The following is a 13603-nucleotide window of genomic DNA, read 5'->3' on the forward strand; positions in this document are numbered from 1 at the left end:
AAATGGCTTGGGACAAAACCTGGATACAAAAGAAAGTTGTAAAAGGTTTGTGAGGGGAAATTTTCAGAAAAAAAAAAGTTAAAGTTTTGACATTACATGAGGCGGGAAGGAGACAGGAAAAAAAGGTCAATGGAAAAGAAAAGGCAGGTAGGAGATGGTCAATGGAAAAAAAAGAAAAAAGCCTAAACACAGAGAAAGCAGGTGGGAAGGCTTAGATTCAGATCAGTGTGCTTACTGCTAGGAGAAAGGGCACTGGGCCGGAGAGTGTCCTAAGGAAAAAGCGCAATGCTGGCCACCAAAGACTGAGGGGGCCGTGGTTCGGAGACCCTCCCTGAACCTCGGGTTAAAATTGAGGTGGAGGGGAAATCAATTGATTTTTTGGTGATGTGGGAGCCCAATTTTCATCATTACTAAAGCCTATGGGAAAACTATCTGGAGAGGAAGTCTGGATACAAGGGGCAAATGGCACAGAAAGACAGAAATGGACAACAGAAAGGACTTTAAATTTGGCCTCGAGAGTAGTCAAACATCAATTCTTGGTTTTCTCTAATGCCCTGTATAATCTGATGGGAAGAGATTTCCTCCACAAACTATGGGCTGGCATTCAGTTCTCGGAAGGAGACATGACTGTGAGTTTGGGACAACCCATTGTGCAGATGCTTGTGGCAGCAGTAGATGAACATCTCCTTTATGAGCCAGTCTCAAAACCAGAGGAGATAAGGGAGGGACGCTTTCTCCAAACCCTACAGGTCGAATTTCCTGAAGTCTGGGCAGAAGGGAGGCCTCCTGGCCTGGCCAAGGGACAACCTCCAGTAGTGGTACAGTTAAAAGCAACAGCTACAGCTGTTCGAGTCCAGCAGTACTCCCTCCCCTGGGAAGCAAAGGAAGGGATCAGAAAACACATTAACCGCCTCCGAGGAGACGGGATCTAGTTCCTTGCAAGTCTCCATGGAACACACTTTTACTGCCCGTCAAAAAGGCTGAAACTGGGGAGTACCGACCCATTCAGGACTTGCGGGAAGTTAACAAATGGGTTGAAGATATCCACCCGAAGGTGCCCAACCCCTATACCCTACTCTCCCTTGTAGGGCCCAAAAGAACTGTGTATACCGTCTTAGATCTCAAGGATGCATTTTTCTGCATACCTTTGGCAAGAGAGTCTCAACCCCTCTTTGCTTTTGAGTGGTCTGACCCACAGGAAGGGTTCCAGTTCCAGGGCCAGCTCACCTGGACAAGACTTCCCTAAGGATTCAAAAATTCACCCACCATCTTTGACGAGACCCTATATGAGGATTTGCGTGAGTACAGAATCACCAACCCGGGAGTCACTCTGTTACAGTATGTTGATGACTTGCTAATAGCCGCTGAGGACTATGAGTCATGCTTGCAGGGGGATGAAAACTCTCTTACAGACTCTGCAGGACAAAAGGTATCAGGGGGCGCCTGCGTGGCTCAGTGGGTTAAAGCCTCTGCCTTCGGCTCAGGTCATGATCCCAGGGTCCTGGGATCGAGCCCCACATCAGGCTCTCTGCTCAATGGGGAGCCTGCTTCCTCCTCTCTCTCTGCCTGTCTCTCTGCCTGCCTCTCTGCCTACTTGTGATTTCTATCTGTCAAATAAATAAATAAAATTAAATTTAAAAAAAAAAGTATCAGGTGTCAGCAAAGAAAGCACAGCTTTGTCAGAGCCATGCCACTTATTTAGGCTTTGATCTCCATGAGGGAGTGTGTTCACTGTCTGAGTCCAGGAAACAGGTGATTACCCAATACCCCTGCCCCACCATGCCCCAAGAAGTGGGTTACTGCAGACTGTGGATACCACAGTTCACAGAGATTGCCCAACCCCTCTGTGAACTGATTAAGGGAGGACTCACTGCGGCAGAGTGGACAGCTGAGGCAGAAGGAGCATTTTGAAAATTACAAACAGCCTTACTGAGTGCCCCAGCACTGGCCATCCCAGATGTTACCAAGCCCTTTCACTTGTATGTAGATGAAAAGGCAGGGGTGGCCAAAGGGGCTCTGACTCAGACTCTGGGGCCTTAGCAAAAAAACTAGATCCAGTAGCGGCTGGGTTCCCCCCTTGCCTCCACATAATTGCTGCCACAGCCCTCCTGGTCAAGGATGCAAGTAAATTAACTTTGGGTCAAAATCTCATCTTGACCACTACTCACACTATCGAAGGCCTCCTCCGGACCCCACCAGACCGATGGATGACAAACGCCCAAGTGACACGGTATCAAGCCCTCCTCCTCAACGAACCGAAAGTGATTTTCAGGCCCCGGGTGGTGCTAAATCCAGCCACATTGCTGCCAGAAAAGCTAGCTGACCACCCTCACGACTGCGGGGAGGTCCTAGCCCAGATCACAGGAATAAGGCCTGACCTCAGAGAAATTCCCCTCCCGGATGCAGGGATGACTCTGTTCACAGATGGGAGTAGCTACATGATTGATGGAAAGAGGTATGCGGGGGCTGCGGTGGTTTCTCCTGAACAGGAGCTCTGGAAGGTGGCCCTGCCACATGGAACCTCGACGCAAAAAGTGGAGCTGACTGCACTCACCAAGGCACTGCAGATGGCCAAGGGTAAGACCGCCAACATCTATACGGACAACAGGTATGCCTTTGCTACTCTCCATATACATGGGGCTATTTATAAAGAAAGGGGCCTACTAATAGCAGAAGGAAAAGAAATTAAAAACAGAAAAGAAATATTGGCTCTCCTCCAGGCTATTTGGGACCAGAAAGAGGTGGCCTTATGCATTGCCCAGAGCACCAAAAGGGGACTGATCTGGTTTCAAAAGGAAACCAATTAGCAGATCAAACAGCAAAGCAAGCAGCCAGGGAAATGGCTCAAGAACTGGTTACACTCCTGGCTCCAGCCCTACCAGAAAAACCAGATTATTCAGAGGAAGATTTAAAATATTTACAAAAATGGACTAAATTAGACTATGAAGGGGATTGGGCTAAGACTAGGGCAGGAAAGTTAATTCTTCCTCAAAGACTAGGGAAAAAAAAAAAATTAGTAAGCCAAATACATCAGGGCACTCATTTAGGGACATGCAAGCCTGAGGAGCTCATGGGTAAACGGTTCCAGGTTTCTAAATTAGGGCATATGGCTCAGGATACGGTTGATAGATGTGCTCAGTGTCAGGCGGTAAATGCGGGAGGACCTAGGATGGGAAGAGGAAAAAGAGAAAGAGGAAGGGAACCAGAAATTTACTGGGAAGAAGATTTTACAGAGATGAAACAGGGAAAATATGGACACAAATATATGTTAGTTTTTGTGGATACCTTTTCAGGCTGGGTAGAGGCTTTTTCCGCCAAACATAAAATGGCAGGAATGGTAGCCAAAAAAACTACTAGAGGAAATAATTCCTAGGTTTGGGTTGCCTCTTATGACTGGGTCAGACAATGGCCCTGCATTTTTGAGTTCAGTCTCACAGGCATTGGCCAAGGCCATGGGCACTAATTAGAAACTACACTGTGCCTACCGGCCCCAGAGCTCCGGACAAATAAAAGAATGAACCGGACTCTTAAAGAGACCTTGACGAAGTTAATTCTGGAAACTGGCGGTGGATGGGTGGATCTCCTTCCCTTCGCCCTCCTTAGGGCGCGATGTACACCCTACTTAAACAAGATAAATAATGTTCAGGAGACCCCCCCCTCCACTCTGCCCATGGCTACAAGAGGTTGCCCTAACAGAAATGACTGATCAGTCTGTACTCCAGTCACTGCAGGCGCTACAGTCTGTCTTAAAAAGAACCCACGCAGGGATACGAGCTGCCTACACTGAGATGGAGACGGAAATAAGATCGCATCCTTACCAACCCAGAGACTTGGTTTGGATACATCGCCACCGAACGAAAAACTTGGAGCCTCGCTGAAAGGGACCATTCACTGTCATCCTGACCACCCCCACGGCAGTAAAAGTAGAAGGCATCAGGGCCTGGATTCATGCCGAATCAAACAAGCCGAAAACAAGGACACCCCCCAGAAATGGGAGTCACTGCCAATGGACCCCACTAACTGTGGACTAAAACTAAGACTCAAAAGGGTTTCATAACTTGGTCACTTTTAACCCTGTTCCTACTCAGCAGCAGCCAGGGGACACCTCATTGGCCTAAAATAGCCCAATAGAAAATCAGAAAAACAGCGGATGGAACAACACTCAAGGTTAACGACACCTCAGGTCAGCCTGTTTTCACCCTCAAGAACTGGCTGAAGAGTCAAAGAATTGACTAATCTCCAAAGAAAAGGGGGGAATGTTAGGGCCAATTTAATGTTAAAACCTGTTTAACTATTAGGGCCTGCTTAGCCGGAGCAACTCCATATTGCCTAGGTAGCCATATTGTTGTTTACATCCACGGACTTCATTCCGGGAATAAACACTCCCGTAGTTCCTGGTATGGTTCGGGGTATCGATTCCGGGAGTAAACACCTTAACAATAGAAGCCACGTACCTTGGGTCTGTGGTTATGCCCTATAAAACCAGCCTGTGAGATCAGGAGGGGGTCGCTCTCTTTGGAGGCGGCCCTGGCTGGTCAGTCTAACTTCTAATGCTTGGCATAGAATAAGGCTTTGCATAACTTTCACTTTGTCTCAGTCTCGTTCATTTGATAACGGACCCCAACATTCAATTAAATAAATTATAACAATTTAATTATTATGGAAATATCTGTACAAATTACGGTGACTTTAACTGGTTGCTTACTAACTTGTTGAGAAATAAAATGAACTAACTTGAGAAATGGAGATGTCGATGGAAATTTTGTATTATGTTATCTCCATCTACACAAGTAAGAAAAAAAGATATTTTCCTTTAGCATGGAACAACAAGATCCACTTATTTATCTTTACTTCTGCATTCTCATTTTCCTAAACATCCACTAAGCAAAATTATGGTTTGTATTGGTGTGATGGTAAAGAAAAAACTGTGTTTAAGCGAAATAATTCAGACAGAGTAAGACAACTATGATATATTCTCACTTATATGTATAATCCACAACTAAGTAAACAAACAACTCCTAGATACAGAAAACAAATTGCTGGTTGCCAGAGATGAGTGTACAGAGTGGGCAAAATGGATGCAGGGAGCCAAAAGGTACAAACTCCCAGATATAAAATAAATAAATCATGGGTATATAATATACAGCATAGAGACTATAACTAATGATACAGTATTACATCTTTGAAACTTGCTAAGGGAGTAGATCTTAAAAGTCAGCATCAGATAGAAAAAATACTTGTTAACTATGTATGGTGATGGACATTAACGAGACATTGTGGTGCTCATTTTATAATATATAAAAAAATATTGAATCACTATTTTGTACACCAGAAACTAATATAATATCATATGTAAATTATATTTAATTAAAATAAAAGACCTAATCAAGCTCTGCTCTACCAAAAATATAAAAATAGCTGTGCAAGTACCTTAATTCTAATTTTAGAAACACATGAACAATATTAAGTGTTAAATGGTTTGTGACTTTGTGATGTGTTCTTTCTTTCATATCTTATTTTCTTTTTATATTTTTCTCACCTTCTACATATTCTAGTCACAAAATTTCCTTCTCTATCTTTACTAATCTCCTTGGCACAACTGAATGTCAATGCAAGGAAAGTGGGGTTGCTTGGGAAGTAGAAATTACTCCTGAAGAAATTATAGTTAACATGGTTTTCTACTTGAAAGGTCCTATGAACTTACTAAGTATCTTCAGTTGTTTCTGACCTATAAGAACATAAAGGATATCTGACTGACTGACTGAAATTTAGAAACAAGTTGGTATATACCAAGGCTCAATATTTCAAAATATTAACACACTCCATCCAAGAATCCCTACTTGCAACATTCTTAATTATATTTGAATTCTTCTTGCAATGCATTTTAATGTTAAGTATAAATAATAAAAAGTTTACTTACCCTTCAGTTGCTGTTCCCTCTCGGTCCCTAAATCTTATTTTATTGCATTTAAAAGCAATGATGGCGGTTAAAACAAGGAGAGGCAGAAAAATGTAGAAACCAAATAAGAAGTTATTTTTTCGAGAAGGAGGGCGTCGTTTTATAGGCAGGTACTTCTCGTGAGCTGAAAATGTGAGAGTATCTTTTAACTTTTTCAAGAATTTTGTTAAAAATATATTAGTGATTTGAAATATAAAAGTTAGGGATTCAAATAATACAGTAAGAGAAGAAATAAATTTAAAAGCATTTTCCTGTGTTGTATGACTATTCCCCAAAGTCCATTATAATTATATGTATATATGTATATGTATATCTAGCTATCTATATCACTGATATACATTTATTTTTAATCTTTATATGTATATTTAGTTATGTGCTTTATTATATATAGTTTATTCTATTACATTCCCTTCTATGAGCTACGTAGTATACATTAAATTGATACTTACCTAATATTTCTTACATTAAAAAAGTAAAACAAAAAAGAAGTATTTTAAAACTAATTTAATTAAAAAACCAATTTAATAAAAAATTACTGACATAATTGATGACTGCTTTTAAAAAACAATAATGACTGTAAACTAAGTTAAATTTCCATATTATCTGTATAAGGTGATATTATTCTAATTTTGACAATATTACTTAGAAAAATAAATATTCCTCTAGATGTTATAAAGGCATTAAAGAAAATTAGAAAAACCTAAGAAACATTGTTCCAATAAAACAAAATAAACTATACAAGTAAATACATAAAAGACTAAATTAAGCAATCAGAATCACCACCAAAACAATTATGATACTAAATGCACATGAATTTAGTGTCTCTCAAAAAAAGATAAAAATTCTGTAACTTTAAAACAAAATCCATAAAATCCAATTATATGTTGATAAGAAGTGATTTACCTAAAAGAAAGTGACTCAGGATGTTACATGTATTAAAGGAAATAAATGGACAAATATATGCAAAATATTAAAATCAAGCACATATATAGAGGGCTTAGACTATGGTAGAACTCAATACTTTTAAAGCTATCCTTTCCTGCCTCATCTGCCAGAAAAGGTCAACTCTCCATCTATTCACCATAACTAAAAATTATATCATACTGGAAGTGGAGCTTCCTTCTCATGTGCTTAACTACTCCAAAGGCTCATTAACCAACCTGAACCTAATCATTATTGGATTAATTTGGCAATATCCATTATTCTAAGGAAGAAATAGTTTCTGCTTTGGCTATGATGATTATTTTTTATTAAATGGTGATTAACTAATCCTCATAACAAAATATATAATAGGACAAAATACATGAAATAAATGGTTTCTAGAAAGCAACAAAAAATGCAAAGCTATAATATCTGAAGGAAGGAAACATGATATTGATTTTCTAAAAATCCAATTTTACCCATGGACAATTTATTGATCTCAGCACAGAGAATTGGAAGTCCTAGGGAAAGTGCTGAATTCCCACTGAGTTAAGGAGTCAGAAGAAAGTATTCACAACCGTTTTAATGGCTAGAATCTGCATGGTGAAGCACTAAAGGGAAAGGGAAAGATATATAAACACACACACACTATAAGATAACCTAAAGCTAATTCAACAGCAGCTCTTACTGGGTTGAGAGTGGAAAGGAGGCACCAGAGTTGGAGCAGTGCTGAACAAAGGGCATCAGGGAGATCCCAATTTATCCACATTCTCACTACAATGTGTTGCCTGTATTTTTGTTACAATTATCTTAAAGATAAGCTTATTGGCCATTTGTTTATTTTTATGGAGTTATATATATTTAAATATCTTCCCATTTTTAATTGAGTAGTCTTTTTAAAAATTATGAACTTATAAGTATTGCTTACATATTCTGGATACAAGTGTCATATGAGATATATGATTTGCAAATATTTACTCTCATTCAGTAGTTTGTCTTTTTGGTTGTATCATTCACAGTGCAGAAGTTCTTAATTTCAACGAAGTTCAATCAGTCTATTGTTACTTTACCCACTTATGCTTTGGTGTTTCCTAAAACATAGCCTATGCCAAGTCCCCCCAAATTTAGTTATGTGTGTTGTGTTTTATAAGTTCAACTCTTACATATAGATCTATGATCCATTTTCTGCTAATTTTTATGAATGTTGTGATGTAGCAATCTAACTTCTTTCTTTTGCATGTGGTTATCTACTTCTCCCATTTGTTGAAAAGACCATTCTTTCCTCCCATTAAATTGTCTTGGTATCCTTGTCAAAGATCTATGGCTACAAGCATGAAGTTTTATTTCTGGACTTTTTACTCTATTCCACTGAACTAATGTCTATCCTTATCCTTATCCTATCCTTATCCTTATCCTTATCCTCCACCATCTTGACTATTTTACCTTTGTATTAAGAAGCATGTTCTTGAAAGAAGTTTCGAGGCTTCTTTTTATTTTATTTTATTTTTTCAGTGTTCTGAGATTGTTTATGCATCACACCCAGTGCTCCATGAAATGCATGTCCTTAATACCCATGACCAGGGTCACCTGTCCCCACACCCCCCTCCCCTCCAAAACCCTCAGTTTGTTTCTTAGAGTCCACAGTCTCTCATGCTTCATCTCCCCCTCCGATTTCCCCCAATTCACTTTTCCTTTTGTTCTCCTAATGTCCTCCATGTTATTCCTTATGCTCCACAAATAAGTGAAACCATATGATAATTGACTTTCTCTGCTTATTTCACTCAGCATAATCTCCTCCAGTCCCGTCCATGTTGATACAAAAGTTGGATATTCATCCTTTCTGATTGAGGCAGAATATTCCATTGTATATATGGACCATATCTTCTTTATCCATTTATCTGTTGAAGGACATCTTGGTTCTTCCCCCAGTTTAGAGATTGTGACCATTGCTGCTATGAACAATGGGGTGCAGATGGCCATTCTTTTCACTACATCTGTATCTTTGGGGTAAATATCCAGTAGTGCAACTGCAGGGTTATAGGGTAACTCTATTTTTAATTTCTTAAGGAATGTCCACACTGTTTTCCAAAGTGGTTGCACCAACTTGCCTTCCCCCCAACAGTGTGAGAGGGTTCCCCTTCTCCACATCCTCTGCAACACTTGTTTACTGTCTTGTTAATTTTGGCCATTCTAACTGATGTAAGGTGGTATCTCAATGTGGTTTTGATTTGAATGTGCCTGATGGCTAATGATGACGAACATTTTTTCATGTGTCTGTTAGCCATTTGTATGTCTTCTTTGGAGAAGTGTCTGTTCATGCCTTCTGCCCATTTTTTGACATGATTATCTGTTCTGTGCTTTGAGTTTGAGGAGTTCTTTATAGATCTTGGATATCAGCCCATTGTCTATAGTGTCATTTGCAAATATCTTCTCTTATTCTGTGGGTTGGAAACTGATTTCAAGGTTGTTTTTAAAATCCCATGTACCTTGAGTTTCTGTATGACTTTTATGGTCATCTTGTCAATTTCTGCAAAAAAAAAAAAAAATACTGCTTGGGTTTGTTAAGAATTGTGTTGAATTTGTAGATTGATTTGGGAAGTATTTCTGTATTAACAATATTGAAACTTCTACTACATGAACATGGCATGCCTATATTTTATGCAGATATTTCAGTCAATATTGTATTTTTAGTTTTCATGGTTTATCTTATACTTCCTTCACAAAATTAATTCAAAATATTATGTTATTTTTGGCAATATCATAAAGGGATTTTTTCCTAATTTTTTATTGTGCTAAAAGACATAATAGATAACGTTTATCATTTTAAACATTTTTAATTGTGCATCATTACCGCCATCAGACACCAGAACTTTTTTACCCCCCAGATGGAACTTCTTTTTTTTTTTTTAATTTATTGATTTATTAATTTTTTAAATTTTAATAAACATATAATGTATTTTTATCCCCAGGGGTAGAGGTCTGTGAATCGTCAGGTTTACACATTTCACAGCACTCATCATAGCCCACACCCTCCCCAATGTCCATTTCCCCACCACCCTCTCCCATCCCCCCTCCCCCCAGCAACCCTCAGTCTGTTTTTTGAGATTGAGTCTTTTATGGTTTGTCTCCCTCCCAATCCCATCTTTTCATTTTTTCTTTTCCTACCTCCCCCCAACCCCCCGCATTGCATCTCCACTTCCTCATATCAAAGAGATCATATGATATTTGTCTTTCTCCGATTGACTTATTTCGCTAAGCACGATACCCTCTAGTTCCATCCACGTCATCACAAATGGAAAGATTTCATTTCTTTTGATGGCTGCATAGTATTCCATTGTGTATATATACCACATCTTCTTTATCCATTCATATGTTGATGGACATCTAGGCTCTTTCCACAGTTTGGCTATTGTGGACATTGCTGCTATAAACATTCGGGTGCACATGCCCCTTCGGAGCACCACGTTTGTATCTTTAGGATATATACCCAGTAGTGCAATTGCTGGGTCGTAGGGTAGCTCTATTTTCAGTTTTTTGAGGAACCTCCACACTGTTTTCCAGAGTGGTTGCACCAGCTTGCATTCCCACCAGCAGTGTAGGAGGGTTCCCCTCTCTCCGCATCCTCGCCAGCATCTGTCATTTCTTGACTTGTTAATTTTAGCCATTCTGACTGGTGTGAGGTGGTATCTCATTGTGGTTTTGATTTGTATTTCCCTGATGCCGAGTGATGTGGAGCATTTTTTCATGTGTCTGTTGGCCATCTGGATGTCTTCTTTGCAGAAATGTCTGTTCATGTCCTCTGCCCATTTCTTGACTGGATTATTTGTTCTTTGGGTATTGAGTTTGATAAGCTCTTTATAGATTTTGGATACTAGCCATTTATCTGATATGTCGTTTGCAAATATCTTCTCCCATTCTGTCAGTTGTCTTTTGGTTTTGTTAACTGTTTCCTTTGCTGTGCAAAAGCTTTTGATCTTGATGAAATCCCAATAGTTCATTTTTGCCCTTGCTTCTGTTGCCTTTGGCAGTGTTCCTAGGAAGAAGTTGTTGCGGTTGAGGTCAAAGAGGTTGCTGCCTGCATTCTCCTCAAGGATTTTGATAGATTCCTTTCTGACATTGAGGTCCTTCATCCATTTTGAGTCTATTTTCGTGTGTGGTGTAAGGAAATAGCCCAATTTCATTTTTCTGCATGTGGCTGTCCAATTTTCCCAGCACCATTTGTTGAAGAGGCTGTCTTTTTTCCATTGGATATTCTTTCCTGCTTTGTCAAAGATTAGTTGACTATAGAGTTGAGGGTCTATTTCTGGGCTCTCTATTCTGTTCCATTGGTCTATATGGCTGTTTTTGTGCCAGTACCATACTGTCTTGATGATGACAGCTTTGTAATAGAGCTTGAAGTCTGGAATTGTGATGCCACCGACTTTGGCTTTCTTTTTCAATATTCCTTTGGCTATTCGAGGTCTTTTCTGGTTCCATATAAATTTTAGGATTATTTGTTCTATTTCTTTAAAAAAAATGGATGGGATTTTGATAGGGATTGCATTAAATGTGTAGATTGCTTTAGGTAGAATAGACATTTTCACAATATTTGTTCTTCCAATCCATGAGCATGGAATATTTTTCCATTTCTTTGTGTCTTCCTCAATTTCTTTCATGAGTACTTTATAGTTTTCTGAGTATAGATTCTTTGCCTCTTTGGTTAGGTTTATTCCTAGGTATCTTATGGTTTTGGGTGCGATTGTAAATGGGACTGACTCCTCAATCTCTCTTTCTTCTGTCTTGTTGTCAGTGTAAAGAAATGCGACTGATTTCTGTGCATTGACTTTATATCCTGACATTTTACTGAATTCCTGTATAAGTTCTAGCAGTTTTGGAGTGGAGAGTGGAGCCTTTTGGGTTTTCCACATATAGTATCATATCATCTGCAAAGAGTGATAGTTTGACTTCTTCTTTGCCAATTTGGATGCCTTTAATTTCTTTTTGTTGTCTGATTGCTGAGGCTAGGACTTCTAGTACTATGTTGAACAGCAGTGGTGATAACGGACATCCCTGCCGTGTTCCTGACCTTAGCGGAAAAGCTTTCAGTTTTTCTCCATTGAGAATGATATTTGCGGTGGGTTTTTCATAGATGGCTTTGATAATATTGAGGTATGTGCCTTCTATCCCTACATTTTGAAGAGTTTTAATCAGGAAGGGATGCTGCACTTTGTCAAACGCTTTTTCAGCATCTATTGAGAGTATCATATGGTTCTTACTCTTTCTTTTATTAATGTATTGTATCACATTGATGGATTTGCGGATGTTGAACCAAACTTGAGCCCTGGAATAAATCCCACTTGGTCGTGGTGAATAATCTTTTTAATGTACTGTTGGATCCTATTGGCCAGTATTTTGGTGAGAATTTTCGCATCTGTGTTCATCATGGATATGGGTCTGTAATTCTCTTTTTTGGTGGGATCCTTGTCTGGTTTTGGGATCAAGGTGATGCTGGCCTCATAGAATGAGTTTGGAAGTTTTCCTTCCATTTCTATTTTTTGGAACAGTTTCAGGAGAATAAGAATTAATTCTTCTTTAAATGTTTGGTAGAATTCCCCTGGGAAGCCTCTGGTCCTGGACTTTTGTTTGTTTGGAGATTTTTGATGACTGTTTCAATCTCCTTACTGGTTATGGATCTGTTCAGGTTATCTATTTCTTCCTGGTTCAGTTGTGGTAGTTTATATGTCTCTAGAAATGTATCCATTTCTTCCAGATTGTCAAATTTGTTGGCGTAGAGTTGTTCATATTATGTTCTTATAATAGTTTGTATTTCTTTGGTGTTGGTTGTGATCTCTCCTCTTTCATTCATGATTTTATTTATTTGCGTCCTTTCTCTTTTCTTTTTGATAAGTCTGGCCAAGGGTTTGTCAATCTTATTAATTCTTTCAAAGAACCAGCTCCTAGTTTTGTTGATTTGTTCTACTGTTTTTTTGGTTTGTATTTCATTGATTTCTGCTCTGATCTTTATGATTTTTCTTCTCCTGCTGGGTTTAGGCTTTCTTTGTTGTTCTCTCTCCAGCTCCTTTAGGTGTAGGGTTAGGTTGTGTATTTGAGACCTCTCTTGTTTCTTGAGAAAGGCTTGCACCGCTATATATTTTCCTCTCAAGACTGCCTTTGTTGTGTCCCACAGATTTTGAACCATTGTGTTTTCATTATCATTTGTTTCCATGAATTTTTTCAATTCTTCTTTAATTTCCTGGTTGACCCATTCATTTTTTAGAAGGATGCTGTTTAGTCTCCATGTATTTGGGTTCTTTCCAAATTTCCTCTTGTGATTGAGTTCTAGCTTCAGAGCATTGTGGTCTGAAAATATGCAGGGAATGATCTCAATCTTTTGGTACCGATTGAGGCCTGATTTATGACCCAGGATGTGGTCTATTCTGGAGAATGTTCCATGTGCACTAGAGAAGAATGTATATTCTGTTGCTTTGGGATGGAATGTTCTGAATATATCTGTGATGTCCATCTGGTCCAGTGTGTCATTTAAGGCCTTTATTTCCTTATTGATCTTTTGCTTAGATGATCTGTCCATTTCAGCAAGGGGAGTGTTAAAGTCCCCTGCTATTATTGTATTACTGTCGATGTATTTCTTTGATTTTTTTATTAATTGGTTTATATAGTTGGCTGCTCCCATGTTAGGGGCATAGATATTTAAGATTGTTAGGTCTTCTTGTTGGACAGACCCTT

At 39.1% G+C, this 13603-nt stretch overlaps 1 protein-coding gene across 1 annotated transcript in view; it reads right to left on the reverse strand.

The window, feature by feature from the left end:
* Positions 1 to 3097: 3097 nt before the first annotated feature.
* The window catches only part of LOC308338242 (A disintegrin and metallopeptidase domain 3-like), a gene marked incomplete at both ends in the record, with an annotated part of 130760 nt that continues 120254 nt past the window's right edge, over positions 3098 to 13603 (reverse strand). Inside the window, 2 exons of the mRNA XM_080796292.1 lie at positions 3098 to 3164; positions 5921 to 6083. Coding sequence (XP_080652418.1) covers positions 3098 to 3164; positions 5921 to 6083 — 230 coding nt within the window. The remainder of the gene's footprint in view (positions 3165 to 5920; positions 6084 to 13603) is intronic.

The sequence above is a fragment of the Martes martes genome, assembly GCF_963455335.1.
Source record: "Martes martes genome assembly, chromosome: 2".
Taxonomy (NCBI): domain Eukaryota; kingdom Metazoa; phylum Chordata; class Mammalia; order Carnivora; family Mustelidae; genus Martes; species Martes martes.